Below are 21,751 nucleotides of genomic sequence, written 5' to 3' on the forward strand. Positions count from 1 at the left end.
TCTTTTTTATGTGCTTCTCTAATTAAGCAGCTCATAATTTGAATATATACATTGCAAAAAGTGAAGAATTTATGGAACAACAAAAGCCGATATGGCAAAATTGTACACATATCATATTTTAGACACATGACATTAAGATCATAGTAGTGATAATATAATAGCAATCTTATTTAAACAAATCACAGTCTAAATGCCCAGTTACGTACGAGTAGCAGGTTATATGCACATCTATATACACTTGAAAGTCATATTTCCTTTCTGGTGTCATCCAGTATTGATTTTTATTGCTTTTGAGAATTATATTTGTTGTAAGAATAGCATTATAAACATTTTATAAAATGTTGCATGTTTGTCAAATTGCAGGTGGCGTGGTTGCGTGTAGATACACAAACAATTCTTACGATACAAAATCATGTCATAACTAAAAATCAGCGCATTGGCATCACTAATTCAGAACATAAAACTTGGACAATGAAAATCAAGGATATTAAAGAGACCGATAAGGGCTGGTACATGTGTCAAATAAATACAGATCCAATGAAAAGTCAAATGGGGTACTTGGATGTGGTGGGTAAGTTATGTGCTATGCGATGTGTCGACAGGCTTTTAATAGCCCTTGAGCAACATATGTTTAGCTTATTAAATTAATTTACTTCTGTTTTTTCTATTGGTTTTGATTTTAATGGCATAAGTAAGTCTAATAAAAATTTGAACAATTCATTTATGAACAATTAAGTAATATACTAATGCCTTTATTCAATAAGGTATAGTCACAATTGTATTTAAAGTCTTCGTCTAGGGCCATAAGTGCTAATTAAAGGTCTTTAAAGCTAACAAATAATAATAAATAAACAAATATAATACTTAATTACTATAATATAATATAAATAATTTGTGTGGCCATACCAATATATAAACAAAGGCTATATTTAAGATGACCAGCATACAAAATAATTGTTTGAATTACATTGTTTTCATAGCTTGTACTTCAATGAACTCTGTACGGTCTGTAATGTATTGTATAAAAAATAGTTCCGTCTCATATATAGTGACATCAAATCTGCAACTTACAAATCAATTCAGTTCTTTGTGACTGCCAATGATACTGTAAAGCAGGGCTGTCCAGACCAGATGCAATCGCGAGCCAATAATAATTACTGTACAGACTAGAGGGCCGCAGATACTAAAACATACATTTATAGTTCTTTTTGATAAAAATAAAAATATGATTATAATATTAAATTAAGTTTTATTTATTTATAAATTTAAACTCATTTATTTGTTATAAACTCATTTATTTGGTTAAAAAGACACAAATAGAAAATTTGTGTAATTACAGTAGATTGAAAACATGTCGCTGGCTCCACAAACACTAGCCGCGGGCCGCATGTAGATTAGCTGTCAAAAAACTGATTCAAAATCTCATTGAGGCATCAATTCCGAATAAAGAGTCTTAAAAATATATTGTTCGGATACCACACATTCCTATCATTTACTTAACGCTGCTTTATACAACTCAAGACTGAAGTGTTCAAGTCCAACACAATACAGCCAGCACACAAAAAAAAAAATAAATAACATAAATTAGAAATATTTCTTAGTGTGAGATTCTTGGTCTAAGATACATTTTAAAAATGTATGAGTGCAGAACAACATATTCATTTAAAAGTTAAGCAGTTCAGATCTGTAGAGCCTTAGGAACTTGTGAGCATTACAGGTGTTGTCTCGTATTACTCTCCTCTAAGAATTATTGAGCTATTATGTTCTGTCAGATCCAGAGCTGTTATAAGAAGTTTTTTAGTTCACATGGACAATTTGAAACAACACACCCCTTCACAAAACAAAACCAAGTCTAAAAAATCTTGACTCTACAAGACATGAAACCTATGACAGTTACTATTAAAAACTTCGCAAGTATAAAAATATTTTTTTTATATTTACTTATTCAATAAATTTCGATGTACCTATAACAAAAAATAGTTTAAGATAAAAATAATTACTTTAACATTTTGTTTTCAACATTTTTCTTTGCTTCCCTAAGACTTTTGGTGTTTATTCCATGAAACCATAACGCCACAAAAATTAACACTTCAAAACTGTATGCCCTGGGATAGACTTTTATCTGAGAAAAAAACGGCTCTGGTCAAAACAATTTTCCAAACATCTACCAGCCAATTAAGATGACCTTCAATAAAAAAGTAAATGTTTAATATAAGATATAATATAAGATTATAGGATTTAGTTTGTCCAGACCAAAAACATAGAAATATAAATACATGTAATTTTCTTCTGTTAAAAATATCATGAATTCTGAAAAGGCACACGCAATGGTAAAAACATATCTGTTCAAACCAGATAACAGAGAATATTTTTTATAGAATGGAAAAACTCCACCCACTTCGATCAAAACTAAGGAGAATTGCTTATTTTCTGAAGTTATAGTTATAGTTATATCAGCTATTGAACTGTTATTAATCTGTTAATGATCTGGGCCCTGTTGCACCAACACTTTTCACTTTTCACTTTGCAAATTTTTATGAGTTTTTGAGCATTTTTCTCTCATTGAGAACATAAAGCATTAATTTGAGAATTGAGTTATGCAAAGTTTTGAAAATACTCAAAAAATGCAAAGCGTTGCACCAATGTACTTTTCAATGAAAAGTAAAGTATGAAAAGAAAAGTGAAATATTTGACAAAAAACTGGTTTCTTTGCACTTTCTGTTGCACCAACACTTTTTACTTTGCGCTTTACAAAAGTAAACTGCAAAACTTTACAAAAAAATTGCAAATGATTAATTCACTTTGCAAATTTTGCAAAGTGATTTCTTTCAATGCGTAAAATGAAAGAAATCATTAATAAATAAATAAAAATAGTTTTAAAAAAATAGAAATAGAAAATTAGTTTAAGCAAATATTATTGCTGTTTTTGAAATAAATTTAGTTGCAATAATTAAAGGAATATATTACCGGACAATACTTTTAAATTGTGAATTAAAGAGTTCAGTTTCTAAAAAAAATTTATAATACATTTAATATAAATATTTTACGTGAATTATTGTTTAAGCATGAACACTTATTTATTATAATGAGCAGTTTATTATTATTACTAGTCTGTTATCGTTCAAAATCTCCGAATTATGAACTAAGAAAAAACATGGGTAAAAAATATCCTATAATAGCTAACATTGTAACATTTTTAAATATCTAATTATCCGTATCTAATTATGATAATAAAAATATATTTCTAAAGACAATAGAAGAAAAAATCACAAGTGCCTGGACTTCCGTCGCTTTTTGAACCTTGTTTGAAATGTAATTAAAAATAATACAGTCCACTAAAATTAATAAAATTAGTTAAGTTAGTTATAAGGTAATTTTGCATAAATTGGTTAATGACAGATTTTCAACTAAATTTTTATATAAAAGCAACTTATTATATTTTTTAACTTTGTTTTTCAATATAATTGTTGTTGAAACAACTCATACTCATACTCTTTACATTTAAATTCTTTTTTTATAACTTTTCAAACTGCAAAAAAAATTAAAAGCATAAAAATTGTCTCTATGGATATACACAACTTCTTTATCTATGATTAAAATAAAAGAAATCATATACAAAAATTTTGTGTTTTGTATTAATATATAACATATAATTGTACTAAAATTATACAAATATTACAAATTGTAATAATATAAATTATTAAAATAAAATATTATTTTAAAAACTTTTTTTTTAAACAAAAATTAAACTCATAAGTACATAATATGCATAAATCATGTACTCATAGCATCAAAATATCAAACAAACAAAAAACAAGTATACATACAGAATCGAAATGCTTTCAAAAACCAATACAAAATGAAAGTGATCTAATTTTTTGGTGCAACGCTTTGCTTTGCATTTTATGCAAAGACTTTGCAGTAAAATTTTTATTTGCAAAGTGCAAAGTAAATTATGTCAAGTCTTTGGTGCAACGCTTTTCACTTTCACTTTGCAAAAAAAAGTCACTCATAAGTTTTCCAAAGTGAAAAGTGAAAAGTGTTGGTGCAACAGGGCCCTGGTTTACATCAGCTATTGAACTATTATCTATCTGCTAATGATCTGATTTCATAGTTGATAGAATTTATCAAAGAATCTTCTTTGCTTACAACCATAAAACCACATTCGCTGCACCACCATTCTTTAGAAATTGTTTGAATGACATATCTCCAATAATATGATCATTATATATATGTCTAAGATTGATTACATCTTGTTTGAATATAACTATCATATTTGCATTATCACGTATTAAATGTTTTGGTTTTTTCGTATATGCTTGACATAAATAAAATGCATACAAATATAATCTCTTATATCATTTTGTTTATCACATATTACATCATCGAGTATTATTATGGATGAGGTTTTGCTTTTCCTGGACTTAATACTTTTTCATTTTCTGAGAACGTGTTTAAGTTTATCTCTTTTATTGGATCAATTAATTCGTTTAGATAACAATATTTCGGTTGATATAAAGATTTCGAATAAATATATATATTTTTAAAACTAAGACCATTGGGACTTTCTATTAAACTAAACATTTCATTAGTCTTACCGCAGTTGGACGGTCTCACGATTAGTGCACGTATTAAATTTGGTGAACGTGTACTATCTGCAATTTTAAATTGGAAGTAAAAGTGGTTTTGTTAACAACTTACCAAAAACATTACCTGTTGAATTACATTTATCAGGCTATCAGTTTATGGGCCAGGCATACGTATATTAAAAGCAGTTACAGGAATAAATCCATTGGATGAAGCTTGCGGAGAGCACGATATTGCATATCTAAAATCAAAAGATATAAATAAGAGACATTAAGCTGATCAAATTTTAGCTGAAAAGGATTGGGAACGAGGATTATCTAAAAATAGAGACTTAAAAGAACGTCCATATGCTTGGCTCGTTGCAAACGCAATGAAATCAAAAGTAAAATTTGGACTAGGAAGAAAGAATAAAAAAGCAATAAACATAAAAAGAGGAAGAAGACATACACAAAAAAAGCAAATGGAAAAAAATTATTTTCAACTGTAAGAAAAAAAAAAAACTTAAAAATCTTGAAAAAAGGAAAACCTGAAAATATAAATAATGTAGTGAAAATTGTTCGAAAAGCCGTACAATCAAGTTTTAAGAGAAATAAATTTAAAATTGTTATACCAAGGGTTATTCCATTACTAAGAATTGGTGAATTTCGTCCGTTGATTTCAATTTAAACAGCATTATCTGCTTTTGGCGGTTTGGCAACAGTTGGACCAGGTTTTGGTGAACTCATAAATATGTTAATATAAAAAATGGAAAAGAACAATTAGCGGAGGAAACTCGTCACAATCGATATATGGAATCAATTGCTATGGGTAAAGGCTTATAACTTAAACTATACAAAAAAGGATATAGACTTTATTATAGTGCTAGACTAGCACTATAAAAAACTTTTAAATAACCTACCCAATCGATCATTAATAGATATTGATTTGGTTAAATACTGTAATCAACTGAAACAACTGAAAGAGGTGTTTATATGCGTAGTAATTTACCAAAGAAACCATTTATTCAAGAATGTGGTATTGTTAATTTAGATAATAAAAATGGTCCTAGATCATATTGGGTAGCGTACTATAAGAAATATTATTATGAAGATTATTGTAATAGTTTTGGAAACATGCAGCTACCACTTTAGATTGTTAAATACCTATTGTACATAACTATAAAAAAAAAACAAAAATTTAATACCTATAATTGTTGTCATTTATGTGTAAAATTTTTATATCAAAAATATGTTTTAATAAAAAATTAAAAAAAAGAAATTATTGTTCTTTTCTTTTATTTTTTTATTTAAATCTTTTATCATCTAAATCTGGGCTGTCGAAAGCACGGCATGCGGACCACATGCGGCCCGTGGCTAATGTTTGTACGGCCCGCATCTTAATTATCTAAAACATCGGATATCGTTTGTATAATATATAGTAAAGTATTCATCCAAACACCAACGAATTGGTTCGAATAATTAAATATTCTAATATAGTCTAACCACGTTACTTATCTACAACCAATGTAGTTCGTATAATTATATTTTATAAAAAATACTCTATGCAAATTATTTATCTGCAACGGATGTCTTTATACAAATTATATATCTACAACGGATGTGAGTCGTGTAATTAAATATTACTAAACAAAGGCTTTATGTAAATTATTAATCTAAAACAGCGGATGTGGTTCATATAATTAAAATACTGTGAAATTTCTTAAGCATGTTCCTTATCTACAACGGATGCAGTTCACACAATAAAATAGTATGGAATATTCTAAGCATGTTACTTATCTAACAAAAACACAATATAAAAGTTGAACAATTTTCAAAAACTTGTCATAGTTTGTTAAACACTTAACATGAAGAGAGGACAGTATAAAGAAATAATTACAGCTGTTCAGGATTTTAATGTAAAAATAAATTTATAATGAAACAATTGAGTATCTCGAAGAGTGAAATGTTTTCAATACGGCCACCATATGAATATTCTAGCAAAGGATAGAAAATCAGTCAATTGGTAGTGTACTCACTATTATGGATTGATGTGGACGGACGGTGACACGAAACTTAAAACTGTGAAAAAATATCTGAAAGAGAAACCTAATGATAAGGACAACTTAACTATGTACGTTAAAGAATTGGAAAAAATGAAATGGACACAAAAATTGATTGGTGAAAATATTTTTATATTCATAAATGTAGATGATCTTAATTGTCTAAAACTAGATGCATTATATACAGATAATATAAATTTAAATAATGAAGCGAACTATTGTAAACATTATTGAAAATGTACCAAATTTATGTAAATGTTCTAAAAAAAATGATACATTATCAAGAAAAAATATATATATAATTATATACATTATGTATATAAAATATATATATATATATACATACATATATATTTTCTGCTCAAAGTATCCGCATTTTGTTGTTTGTTAACTATTCCTTAAGTAATAGACCTTTTTCAAAAATTTTTTGAGCGCCATCTGTCAATTAGTTTGTTTACAGCAGCTGTTAATGTGAGACTACCTCAATACCTCAAGTGCATTTAACGATTTTTCCTATGGAAAATTCTTGTTGTACGCGATTTTTTGACCAAACACGGCACCACTGTCTTCACTAAGGCACCATATTCGACAGATCTGGCGCCGTGATAAGCGTTTTGAGTCGAATGAATCGGTAAAAGAGAATTCACTGAAGGAACTAAAACCCATACTTGCATGGGCCTACGAAAAGTGTATGGAAGATTGGGTTAAGCGTTGGCATATGTGTATTGCTTCAGAAGGAGCATATTTTGAAGGAGATGAAATAAATTTGGAATAAAATTTAAATTTGTGTTTTATTTACAAAATCCAATTACTTTTTGAGCAGAAGGTACATATACATATAATATATTGCATATAAAAATTATTTATCTAAAGCGAAGTACGAGTTTCATACAATTATCTACAACGAATGTAAGTAGATATTATTAATGCATATAATTTCAATATTGTTAGTTTCAACTATAAATTAAGTGGTTTCGAAAAAAACAATCAAAGAAAACGTTTGCCAAAGGTTCGATAAAAACAATACTAATTCAAAAACAAAAAGACTTTAAAAAGGAATATATTAATATAAGACTGTAGAAAACTTCAACTATTTTAACATATCTGAATATGACGAGATGGAGAAGACGAGATTAAGCTAATCAGGAAAACAAATATTTGAATGGAGAAACTTTGAAATTTTGAAGAACAATTCAAACCGTAAATGATGGAAACAAATAGTAGTGATGACGATAACGTTAATGATAATTATACGCAAATAATCTACAATATTGACATTGATAAGACACTTTATCCAAACATGGATAGATCAAATACTGATGATGATGATGATGACGATAATGATTGTCATAAACAAAGAGGAGGCTACAATATCTTTATTGATAAAAGACTTCGCCCTCTTTCTCCTCCTCCTAACCGAACATCAAAACGAATACAATTGTGCTAATAAATTAATAAATACACATATATGTATACATATTAATAAAAACAATAATAAAAAAATTTCAAATTCTGCTTTTTATTTTTTTTTATTTACAACGACTATATAATCAGGTAATTGTACACATAATATAAAAGAAAACAATTTGGTTTGTGGTTTTTTTTACATCATTTTTTGATAAATATATTTTTTTTATTACTATTTTTTATTAGTTTTATTTTTTATAATAGAAAAAATTTTAAATACTATGTTATGTTATTTATTTACTTTAATAACGAATGAATATAACATAAAAGAATAACAATTTGGAATTTTTTTTGCTATTTACATCATATTTTTAAAAAAGTCTAAACTTTATTATCATTAATTTCAATTATATCATCTTTTTTCAAAAAATAAACTAAATCATAAATTATATTTACAAAAACTACATATTTATAACAACTCCTATTAGCATCACATATTCTCCGTTGATAGTCGCATATTATATGCATCAATTGACTTTCAATTATTCCTATATTTTTCAAAGATAAGGCTTGAATAAAAAATTGTGTTACCTCTGACAACAAATAGACTATCAACAAATAGAGTATTCCTATACCAGTATAATTTGACACCCACAGATTTGTCATTCTCATCTAACAATCCATCATCACCCTTTAAATAAATTGTTAGATTTCCTTATTAAACAACAATTTCGTCATTTTTATATTCTCGTCACAATCCAATAAGTTCATACGGTGTTCAATCTCAACAATTTTCTACTTTGCTCATTTCTCCCTTTTTATTCGCACTTCAAACAATAGTTCAAAAGCGGCTTCCACTGTATTATCAACATCCGCTTTTATTACATTTTATCGTTCCTTACATATCAAACCCGGATTTTTACACATTGAGCCACATACAAATTAAATCATACTCATATTGTTAATAAAAAAGTCTACATGCACATATATCAACGTCCGCCTCCCTATCTATACTTGCATAACAACAATCCATATTATGCAAACCATTCATTCTATACTTAGGCAAACGGATCAACTGCTCCATAAAACTGCAAATCATTTCCTTAAAAAAGCGTCGGTAAGACAATGGAGGAAATGGAGTTGTGGAATTTACATTGAATAGTGGCTTGTGATGTAGTGAAAGGATGAGATATGTCCAGTTAGGCCAGCGACGGAAGATATTTTAAAAATTTGAAGGCGATTATATGGGGACAACTAGATGCATATAAAGAGACGAACGGGTTGTGGAAGCAATGGGGAATATCGGAGCTAACAGTATCGTAATTGAAGGATACTATTTAGTTATTGTAGTTCACATCTTTTCGAAACCTCTTCACCAGATATGTTAGTATCTATTATATATAATAGTCACTTCTGTCAAAACTGACGTTTAATTACAACTAAAATTATTTGTGCAATTTACGAAACAAAAATTGGAACTTCTAGAAAGGGCAATAAAAGTAGAACAAAACAAACGGAATGTGGAAACTGATTCCGGCGCTTGAGCTTGTGTTTGCCTTATTTCGAATTATAAAAAAGTTATTTTAACATTTAAAAATGGAACCGCTTGTGAGAAATATTAAAGTGTTGAGGGATCAAAACATCGCTGTCAAGTCAAAATAGACTTGACTGCAGCATATTTGTAAGCCAAATAATCTGAAAGATCACAAGAATTTTGAAATGTTAAGTTCTATTTTCTCAATTTTTGGACTTTCGAAGAATATTGTGACGGAAAATGGTTTATTGAATTTTGCAAAAAAAATAATATCGAGTATTTAAAATCACCACCATGACATCCGAATCAAATGTACAATGATATATGATAAATTGGTAAGTTTCAAAACTGTGAAGAAGATAAAGCATTGAACAAGTGCAGAAATAAAAATCTGAGCATCACTAAACTCATAAACTTTAAGATCAGTGAAACGATATTATACAAAAATATTGCAAATAACTACAGTAAATGGATTCATATGAAAGTGGTTAAGAAACTAGTCGAATTAGATATCTGACATCCAAAATTGCGGATATCAACCAAATGAAACAATATAAAGAAAAATCTGCAACTATTAATTCTTGAGTTCAAATACTGATGTTGATACAGCAGAACCTTTTGCTAACAAGTATGCCACAGAGCAATATGTGAACACTGGGAATGATCCATTGAATTTAGGATTTGCAAGTAGCCTTAATAAAGGAAGACCAGCAAACAACAAATGAAGGGAATGTGATTATTTAATTATTTGAAATTTAAATTTAGTTAATTAAATTAATCGGATAAAGAAAACCAAAAAGAAAATTAAAATGAAATTTTAAGGTAAATTAACTAAATTAAAAATTAATCATTTTTACAATTATGTACAATTAAATTAAATACAGAAAATATATGAATTACAGGAGAAATGATGTTGAAAATTTTTATGTTGTTTTTAATGAAAAATGTGGAGGAGATATGTATGTCTATAATCTCTCCCACTTTATCTCTCTCTTAGTCTAGAAATAAAGGCAGATTTAAGAACACTATAATGTGTATCAATAAATATAATAAATTGAGTTTGTTTCTAACCGCAGAACAAGAATGGTCTTTTACGTTTGCTCGAATATCTATAATATAGATTTTGCTATTATTTGGGATACAAAAAAAATGGTTATGTACTTTTGTTTAGTTAGAACGTGCAATTTTTTTGTTAAAGATTTTACTTATAACACCTATAGTATAATTCTCCAAGTATAATAATTATCTTTGGCTTCAATTGACATCATTTGGTATTGTAGATTTAAATTTAATAAGCACTTTTCAGCCTGATGTTTTTCCAAATTTGACTTTATTTAGATTGTGCTTGCCTTCCAGCTTTCTCTGAATTCACACTCGTCTTCATCAATTAAAAATTGATGTTCAGATGTCGTCGTACCACAGTTTTATATAGAAAACAACCAACCCCTTTACCGGAAGGCTTAACTCATACAATTACATTACAAAAAAGCAAGCAATGAAAGCCACAAAATAATCATAAAACAAATGAAAAAAATTAACTTAATAGCTACAGCATATAAAGGCTAACAGGCCCAGCAGAGAGAAAACTACACTCAGCTTAATGGTGGATTAATCATTGTTAAAAATTTGGCCCCAGTAAAGCCATCAGCTCAACTGTAAAAACGACTTTTGAAGTTCATTTGCTGCAAAAAACCATTTCCGCGGAAAATTTTATTCATCAAAAATAAAAATATACACTTTTGTTTGTTTTTGTTCATTGTTTTTATATAATCAAAACTATTATCACAGCAAAAATTGTACATAAAAACATGATTTTTTTGTTAGCTCTTAGCAGTTTTTTTACTGATTTCAATGGCATTTTTTGCTGCTAAGCTGACCAAAAACGAATCACTTCAAAATCACTGAACCCATGAGTACGCCACCGCATGGTCCTAACGAAACGTTTGGTGCATTCACTTTTTTCATTGTACATTTTTACCTTGCAAAGTCCAAAACAACCACAACGCAATGTTGCCTCGTATATGCACCCATCAGCGTTGTCGACAACACCATCACAATTGCAATTGCCGCTGCCCTAGTCATCGCCATAGCTACGACCATCGCTAACGCCAACACCAAAGGAGGCGAGCAAATCACTGCGCGCTTAAAACATGTTAACCGACCACTGAACCGCAGAGTTGTCGATTTTGCATTAAAATTACCCGCTTAATATGTGGAGCTGCGGTAGTACTTGGGACTGTGGCTATGCAGCGTCAATAAGTATTTAACAATCCAAGTACCATGGCACAAATCAAAAAGAGTTTCAAATGTGGGGAATTTTTCACCATCTGAACTAAACTTTCGGCTTCGGACACAAAAACAATATTTGAGTTCAGATCGGGTGAACAAAGGGAATGTTTTAATCAATTCGAAACGTAACTCAGGAATCTGACTAATGACGATCACTGATGCAATCTGGTGGTGACAGAACTATTTTCGTATTTTTCACTCCACCGTTTTGATTGCAAGATGAAGTAAAGTAATGAATTCAAGTTTTATAATTAGGTGTGCATTTATGTTAAAAGCTTACTTTGTTTTATTTTCCCAGTGTATAGAGAAATGCATTTTCAACGAAATAATTTGTCACGAAAATTTAATATTCTGCTCCTTTTATTTACACACGTCTGATGTGACTTTAAAAATTATATTAGCTAAATTTCTGGAAGTATATATTCGTTACAAGTTATGATTGCTGATATTGAATTCACCGTGATTAAAATTATTATTGATTATTACTGAAAAGAAGGGATCGTACACTGCGATCTAAAAGATCTATTTTACCCTTTAGTCAGATTAGGTTGTTTGTTGCAGCAGTGCCGGGCACTCCCTAAGCACATGGTATGCAGTTTCTCTCTCTTCTCTACAGTATATGCAGTCGAGTTGGATTGAATTCTTAACTTCGATAGGTGATTATTATAGTACTTTAGAAATATTCAAGCGATTGCGAGTTTGTTCTAAAGCAACACTGAGAGCTAAGAGTTTCTATTTGAATTTCATCCGAAATACCACTTGATGTATGTTGATGTTCATCTACTACTAAACTTATATGGCCACTCAAGTTTTTACTATTGTGTAAAACAACGTAGCTTTTCGTCCCCCTAAACTCCATCTACAGGTTGATATTATAGTAACGCTTTAATCCATGGGCGTACCCAGAGCCGAAATTAGGGAGGATCGCTGGTGTGCTGATATGATATGTTATAATATATACTTCATGCAATCATAAAGTCGAAAAACTGTTATTTAAGTAATATGTGTTTGTCAAATATATGTTAGTAAATTAGTAAGAGTTTAAAAAAACTAGTTTTACATATTAGGGGAGGGGAGTGCGCCCCTCCCCTACCTGTATACGCCTATGCTTTGTACACTATACTAATTGCAGTCAAATTTCCATAATTCGAAGTACCATTTTGCAAATAAAAGGTTCGACTTATGGAGACTTCGGGTTAGAGAATTCTTTTAATTTTTTTTACTTTTGAAAAAAACTAAAATTATATTTTAAGATATTTATTTATTTTATTGAAATCAAGTACAGCACAAAAGTTATAATGAAGGAAACATTCAGAAATTAGGGTTTGGGATTTTAATTTATTTTCTTATTTTCCGTTAAAAAAGGTTCCAATTTATTCGAAGCGTTATAGTGATCATCAGTTGGAATATCATTCCTTTGTAAATAAGAAATTCGAATTTTGAATGAGTCTTCTACTTGATTATTGGAAGGCTAATTTCCAATATTTAATGAATTTCAGCCACCAAACCACCTCATCATTACTTTCCGTTCTGCTTAGAATTGGATGCACTAATTCAGAGCTCTATAATACTCAATAATATCGTCATCTGTAGGAAAGCTTGATATACAAATTTCCAGCCAGCGACTGGCATTTGGACAAAGAAGCAATATAAGAAAAAAAAATAAACACTTGATTTCGAAAAAGGGGCTTCCCCTAACACTAAATGGATTAATACTTAAAACAAAAATTCGACATATAGAATACACTTTGGCATATTCCTATTGGCACGTGACAATTTTTTTATTTGAGTTATATAGAAATTCGAGTTATGGAAGCAGTATTGTGTGTAATTTGCTCTCTAAAACCCTGTTGCACTCGTTTTAGTTCGACTTATAGAAAATTTGAGTAATAGAAGTTCGAGTTATGGAAGTTTGACTGTATATCCTAAAGAACATAACACTAACAATTTCACTGGCGCTCCAATGGGAGGAAGGTTGTGCGTAGATAGATGCTCTTTAAAGGTTAACGATGTTTAAAGTAATTGCATTCTAAATGGAATGTGTGTTTCCATTTAATATTAAGTCCGATGAAATTTGAGTTTTTACCACTGTTGCAATCCATAACAACGGGTTTTAGTTTTTACCTATTCGCTGAGTTTTGTTGAATTTTTGTATTATTTTTTCAGTCGTTTTCGTTTTTGCAAACCTTTAACTACTTATATCCTGAATGCAAGTTCTTCAGTTCTTGTGAGTCCTGATGTGCTGCTCATACTTTGCGGCGGAATAAGCACTACAAAAATTGCGTTGACGATTTTCGTGACTAAGTGCAATAAGTGTGCTACATTTTGTAGCGGCGTCATCATTCTGCACAACTTCGAAAATCAAAAATTTTATATGTGCATGTGTGTGAAATGTTCTTACATGTCCATATGCATATATGTATATGTATATGTATATGTATATGCCGCGTTAACATGCATGCAAACCTAATTTTAATAAATTTAGTTACGATTCTAAATTCGGCATGAATCGAAAACGAAAATAAATCTTGCATGCTAAAAATGAGGAGTGAAAATCAGAAATGAAAAAGTCGAGCATTGTTTACAAATCTGATATTTGGTGGAAAAAAGCACAAGACAGACATTGGATCGCTGGTGCAACATCTGGCGCAACATGCCTGCTTCCTACATTTAGTCAGTTACAATTGCAGACACAAATTTAGTGAGACAGTCGTCAAAAAGAAGTGGGAACGGAATGCAGAAGTGCTGGAATTAGTTACTGAATTCGAGCGATAATTAAAGAAGTCCGCACCTGCACTAAATGCCATAAAATTTGAATTCGTTCGCATTTGTATGCCCGCGAGTAAATAACAAGTCCCCGTTTCCCAAATGTGTTTTGTTGTCCTCTTGTCCTCTTGCTCTCTTACTGGTCATAATTAATTTATTTTTAACGTTTCTATACATTTCTACTTTATTCGCCATTAAATAATAATCGTGGCCACAAAAAAGCCACATATGAGCCAGTGTTGTCATCATCGCAATTTTGGTTTACGATACTTAACCACTTAATTGCGGTCATTTTTTGCACTTCTTCCACCTCCGTTTGCTTTCGCCTCGCTATGATTTTTTTTTTTTGACAGTTTTTGTTCCGTTTGTTCTTTGTTGCTGCTGTGATTGTTTTTTTTTCTACTTGCTGTGACATTTTACCTCTACGTCGGCACTACAGTTTCACATTTCCGCCGTTGCTTTGTTTGGCGTTCAAGTGCCACGAGCTATAAATAACAGCATTGGTCACTGCATTAAATTGTTGCTGGCGTGACTGTATGCGTTTCAGTTAATAAGTATTAGTGAAGCAAAATGAAGCATAAAGACTTGGTGCATATTAAACGGGAAAAGTTTAACGTTGGGACAAATTACCTCAGACAAAAATGTGATCCTGCAGCTCGAATTAGAAAATGGACTGGTGCTAAGTAGAAAAATTTCGTGGATGAGGCCTGAGCAGTACCGAGGCTCAGGCCGAGTAGCCTCCGCCAGCAAGCCCGATTAGCTGCTCGCTGCCGCCAGTTGTTAGTACCGAGCGTCCCCAAATCGTTGGTCACCTGGTCCTGCTACCTGGTCCAGGTACCGAATCAAACATCTTTCTAGCCGGAGCATTTTCTTCTATTCGCACGACATGACTAAGCTAGCGAAACCGCTGAATTTTGATGCGTCTGAGCAGTATTCGTCGATATATTTATTATAGAGCAATATATCAATTTTTAGTTAAAAGTTATTAAAATTAAAGCGTTCGCTAAAAAATTTGCTTTATTGTAAATAAAAACTCGTGAAAGGTTAACGATGTTATCCTGGTAATTCCAATACTAGTATCCCGAATTCCATAAATGCAAGAAATATTTCACCACTATTTCTGTAACAGTATTTACAATTTCAGGAAAACTGTGGAAGGAGTATTTAAAAGTCATATCGCAGTGAGAAATATCTCAAAGTAACTATCGCTGCAGTGATACATATAAGTATTTTAAAAACAAATTGTCAGCAAAGTGCTAGTTGATGGGGAAAGTGATTATGTTGGAAAAGTATCGATTAAGTATTCTTCAAGAATGAATGACACAAAAAAATTACGTGGTTCGAAATTCAAAAAAACAAAAACCAATTACTACTTGCAGTTCTTAAATTTTATTTTTAAAACGATTGTTTATTACTTTTGTCTTTTATTTGCACTTTATAAATAATACAATACAAATAATCTAGATATAACGAATGAACAAGTTTTAAAGTACTTTTTACTTCATCGCAAATAAATTTGTATTATGCTATATGTATATATCTTGTAACGAACCTTTCTGGCCGGGGTTTTACTCGCCGGATTCAAGGTTCAGTCCTTCAATAAATTTATTTGATAGGAACAGTGGAATACGGTGGATGGTGACGTTGGTACGGTGATATGGTTTGAAGAAATGTGAATTTCTTCTCTATACAATGGATTTGACGTAGAAATGTTAATTTCGACGCCCCTGACAAAAGGTTTGAAGAAATGTGAATTTCTTCTTTATACAATGGATTTGGCGTAGAAATGTTAATTTCAGCGCCCCTGACAAAAGGTTTGAAGAAATGTGACTTTCTTCTCTATACAATGGATTTTGGCGTAGAAATGTTAATTTCGACGCCCCTGACAAAAGGTTTGAAGAAATGTGAATTTCTTCTTCATACAATGGATTTGGCGTAGAAATGTTAATTTCAGCGCCCCTGACAAAAGGTTTGAAGAAATGGGAATTTCTTCTCTATACAATGGATTTTGGCGTAGAAATGTTAATTTCGACGCCCCTGACAAAAGGTTTGAAGAAATGTGAATTTCTTCTTCATACAATGGATTTGGTATGGGTGCTAATACTCATGTGGTATTATCACCTTACCGCGTAATTTACTAACGAAAATTTGATTTCGTTATGAACAATAGAGTAATAGAAATTTATATTTCTATTACTATTAACGAAATGTTAATTTCGTTATTAATTATGATTTTTAATAGAAATGTGTATTTCTATTAAAAATAAAAAAAATAAAACAAAATAGAAATCGAGATGTAAATTTCGATTCTTGGTGTTTCAGCACATGTAATATAGAGCGACCTGTTCTTAGCTCGCTGTCTTGCTGAATGCCCGTCTACTGCGTTTGCTTCGCCTTTTATACTTGTGATGTGCGAAGCAAGCAGTATCTTTGTTCTTGTGATTTCAACGGTTCGTTGTTTACAAATTTCTTTCTATTGTTGTTTGTTTTCTTGTTGTTTATTTTGTTTTTATTATATTTGTGTTGTTTGGTATTATTTGTGTAGTAAAATTTAGTTAGTGTAAATTTTATGTTACACTTCCCCGGTTTTTCCATCGAGTTGCCGACTCTGATTACCTCGTAGAACGATTCCTTGTTCGTTTTCTTGGATTTTACTTTGTTTATTACTCTAGTTCATAGAATTGGCAGGTTTTAAGTCTTTGACGTGTGCGGTGCGTGTCTGGTGAGTGGTTACATGTGTGGCCTTTACTATGACTGGCGATACCAAGGTGGTTATTCTATATGGACCGCCGTAGCGTGGAGCTAGTTTCGCGGTAAACTCCTGGGTTGCTTTTGAGACTGGGTGCTCTTTGATCCACACTAGTTGGCCTATGTCTGGTCGCCACGGTCTCCTTCGTAAATTGTAATACTTTGCTTGCGTTCCGGAGGCTTCTACGATGTTTGCCCTGACCGCCGAAAACACCTGTTGTAGTTGTGATTGTTTTTGATCTTGGTTCTTGGTGACTGTTCCGCATCCTGGTGTATATTTGTCAAAGGTTGCGCCTGGTAGTCTGGCTTCTCTACCTTGAACTAAATAGATGGGGCTATAACCCGTAGTTTCAGATACCGCTGAATTGATTGCAAGCTTAACTTCAGGTATAAAGTGGTCCCATGTTCTATGCCGATTATTGGCATATTGAGCGATCATGGTTTTTATTGTCTTGTTTGCTCGCTCCGTGGGATTTTCTTGCGGTGAGTATGGTGCCGTTTTCTGATGTCTGACTCCAATTTCTTGTATGTATCTTTCGAACGATTTGTTACGGAATTGTGGCCCATTATCTGTGATCAACACCTTAGGTACCCCAAAATTTGCGATGATTTTTTCTCGGAATGCGACGATGGTGGCTTCGGTACTGGCCTTTCGTAGTGGAATCAGTTCCACCCATTTACTGAAGCGGTCAAAAAAAACAAGTAACATCGTATTCCCCTTGCTCGATCTTGGCAGCGGCCCGACAAAGTCTGCACAAACAGTTGCCCATGGTTCCTCGGGTATTTGGGTGAGCATTTCGCCTGCCGGATTTAATTGACTGGCTTTGTATTGTGCGCAGATGCGGCAGTTCTTTACATATTGCCCAATGTCTCTGAGCATACCAGGCCAGTAGTATCTGCTAGTTATACGCTGTATTGTCTTCCGTATGCCGAGGTGTCCTGCTGTGGGGCTGTCATGATTTTCTTTAAATATTTGTGGGCGTAACGATGCTGGTACGCATAACTTCCATGATGTCGTGTTTTCATCATTAGTGAAGTTAAGGATACTGCGATAGAGTTGGCCATTGGCTATTGTGAAATCTGGAAACCTGTCTGGATTTGTCTGTACTTCCTCGAATTTCCTTGTGAACCACTTACAATTACTTCGACTGGACTCTGGAATTATTCGTGCAATATTTTCAACCGGTTGTCTGGACAATGCATCCGCGATGACATTTAATTTACCTTTTCGATATTGAACTTCGAATTGGTATTGTTGCAATTCTAATGCCCATCTGGCAATACGTCCGGTTGGGTTGTTAATTGAGTTTAACCATTTGAGTGCCAGGTGATCGGTGATAATTGTAAATTGGTATCCTTCGAGGTATGGTCGCATTTTGCGAATTGCCCAAACTATTGCTAAGCATTCTTTTTCGGTGGCTAAATACTTTTCCTCGGTTCGGTTTAAATGCCGGCTTGCATAGGCAATTACATGTTCGACGTTGTTGATGGATTGTGTTAATACTGCTCCCAGTCCATGGTTACTTGCGTCTGTCTGGAGAGTAAACGGGAGATTGAAATCTGGACAAGCGAGAACTGGTGCTTCTGTTAGTTTCCTTTTGAGCTCGTCGAAGGCATTTTGTTGTTCTGATCCCCACTTCCAATGTTTACCCTTTTTTAAGAGTGTGGTTAACGGGTGTATTATTCTGGAGAAATCTGGCACGAATCGCCTATACCATGAAGTGACTCCGATGTATTGTCGTAGTTGTTTTAGACTTGTCGGTGGGTTTAATTTTTGTATCGCTTCAACCTTTTCTAGATCAGTGTGTATACCTTGTTCGCTTATTACATGTCCTAGGTATTTCGTTGATGTCTTGAAGAACTCGCACTTATCACTGTTAATTCTTAGGTTTGCTTCGCGAAGTCGCCTTAACACCGTACTTAGGTTTTCTTTGTGTTCCTCGTAGCTGCTGCCCGTGACGATTATATTATCCAAATATGCAAAAGCGTAAGGTTCTAGATCCACCCCTATTACTCGATCTAACGCCCGTTGAAAAGTGGCGGGCGCAGAATGTAGGCCAAAAGGCATCACTTTCCATTGAAATAGTCCGCGACCGGGCACGGTGAAGGCTGTATATTGTTTACTACTCTGTTCCATTGGGATTTGCCAGTATCCATCGCGAAGATCCAGATTGCTGATATATTTGGCATTCCTTAACCTATCTAAAATGTGGTGAATGCGCGGTAGAGGGTAAGCATCGGGGATTGATTGTGTGTTTAGTTGGCGATAGTCTATACAGAATCTCCACTTGCCGTTTTTCTTTCGTACCAACACAATTGGAGCACTGTACGCGCTTCTCGATGGTTCGATGTAATCGTTCTTTAATAGCTCGTTAACATGTGCATTGATGATTGCTTGCATCGCTGGGTTGCGTGGGTAATATTGTTGTTTGATGGGTTGCTCGTGACACATGATGATGCGATGTTCCGTAATATTACTGGGTCCTTTAATCTGTGAAAACTTGTCTAATTCTGTTTTCAAAAATTCATTGAATTCTAACTCCATTGTTTTTTGTTTTGATGTTGATACTTGTATGGTGTTTGCTAACGTCATCCCGTGTTTGTGATATCTAAACTGTAAATTTTGACCTCCGCAAGTTAATGAGGCTCCCATAGCAGCCAAAAAGTCCAGTCCCAAAATTACCTCATCGATCAGGTTTGGTAGTAGAATTAATCTTAACTTTGTGGTTCTTGTTCCAAGCGTGATGGATGTTGCCATTTGTTGCTTGGTGGAGTGCTGTCCGCCGTCCGCCATACGTACTTGTGTGGGTTCCGAGTTAAGCAAGATTTTCCCCTTAAGTTTTGCTGCTGTTTGCGAATTAATGAAACTTCGCGAGGATCCTGTATCGATCGTGGCTTTTATGACTTGGTGATTAATAGTTACTTGGGCCGACAGACGTGTTTCACTGAGCTTCATGCATCCTACTGGTGGGACGGGGTATTGTCTTGTGGTCTCATCGCCCCGTTCTGTCGATGGACCCTGATCTTGTTTTCCCTGGTTCCTGCAGCAATCAATTGTACGTTTTCCTCTTTTCCCGCATTCCCAGCAAAATAAGATGCTTGTAAAACGACAATTCCACCTCAAGTGTCCTTGTTGCCCGCAACGACGACAAGCTGTCCTGACATCTTTGATCTTGTCTTCAGATGCATCAATCACTCTTGCTTTGATCTCCTTAGCCGGTAGCGGCTAAGTGCCTCCAGGTCCCCAGCTAATGATAACAGCTCGGATAATGACTGGAAGTCTTTCCTACGGATGTACCATTGATACTCGGTACGACTGTTCCGGTAGATTCTCTCTAATTTTATCTCTTCACTGTATGTTGAATATTGCATGATGTTCTGCAGTGCCAATACATAATCTCTGAACAGTTCCCTGGGTTGTTGCAGGCGGGCTCGTATTTTGTCCTCTAATTGTTCAAAGTATCTGGGGGGCAAGAAGAATGCTAAAATATCTGCTTTGAATGATGGCCACTCGGTCCATCGCTTGTTGTTATTCCTGAACCAGATCAGTGCCTTGTCTCTTAGTACTTCAGGCATTAGCTTCGGTAATAAGTCCCTATGTATTCCGTACATATCTGCCAGTTCCTCGATCCGTTCTATAAATGGTAGTACTTCGTGTTCCCCTGAGTAGTGGCATTCCCATTTTCTGACTTGGTTGATGATTACTGGATATTCGGCCATGGTTAAACTCCCTCCCTTAGTTAACGAAGGACGTCTATTTTCAATGACTCCCGGTGATGAGCTTCTGATATGTAGTTTCGCGAGTTCCTGTAGCCTGGCGGTATCTTTCTCAGCTGCCTCTGAGTCCATGAACGTTGAAAGTTTTTTCCGAAGTTCCTCCAGTGAACCACTTGGATCTAATCCGAATTCGTCTGCGTAACTCACCAGTTCCTCCTTTTTAGCGAAGTAAATCTAAGATTTGCCTCCTGATGTAAGTCGTTTTGTGCTTGTCGAAGCGACTGCTGTTTTACGGCCTGCTTGTCCTGTCACTTCCTTGATTCCTGATGGTACCACCGTTGGTTTGTCTTCCATCCTCAACTGAAGATGTTGGTCAGTTCTGTTCCCACGGTCCCTGCTCGGGCGCCAATTGTAACGAACCTTCCTGGCCGGGGTTTTACTCGCCGGATTCAAGGTTCAGTCCTACAATAAATTTATTTGATAGGAACAGTGGAATACGGTGGATGGTGACGTTGGTACGGTGATATGGTTTGAAGAAATGTGAATTTCTTCTCTATACAATGGATTTGACGTAGAAATGTTAATTTCGACACCCCTGACAAAAGGTTTGAAGAAATGTGAATTTCTTCTTTATACAATGGATTTGGCGTAGAAATGTTAATTTC

The 21,751-nt window shown here is 33.2% G+C and overlaps 1 protein-coding gene across 1 annotated transcript in view; it reads left to right on the forward strand.

Moving 5' to 3' along the window:
* Positions 1–363: 363 nt before the first annotated feature.
* The window catches only part of LOC119662084 (neurotrimin), a gene marked incomplete at its 5' end in the record, with an annotated part of 68,890 nt that continues 47,502 nt past the window's right edge, over positions 364–21,751 (forward strand). The window contains 1 exon segment of the mRNA XM_038071635.1: positions 364–571. Coding sequence (XP_037927563.1) covers positions 364–571 — 208 coding nt within the window.

This window comes from Teleopsis dalmanni, chromosome X (genome assembly GCF_002237135.1).
Source record: "Teleopsis dalmanni isolate 2A chromosome X, ASM223713v2, whole genome shotgun sequence".
NCBI classification, from domain to species: Eukaryota; Metazoa; Arthropoda; class Insecta; order Diptera; family Diopsidae; genus Teleopsis; species Teleopsis dalmanni.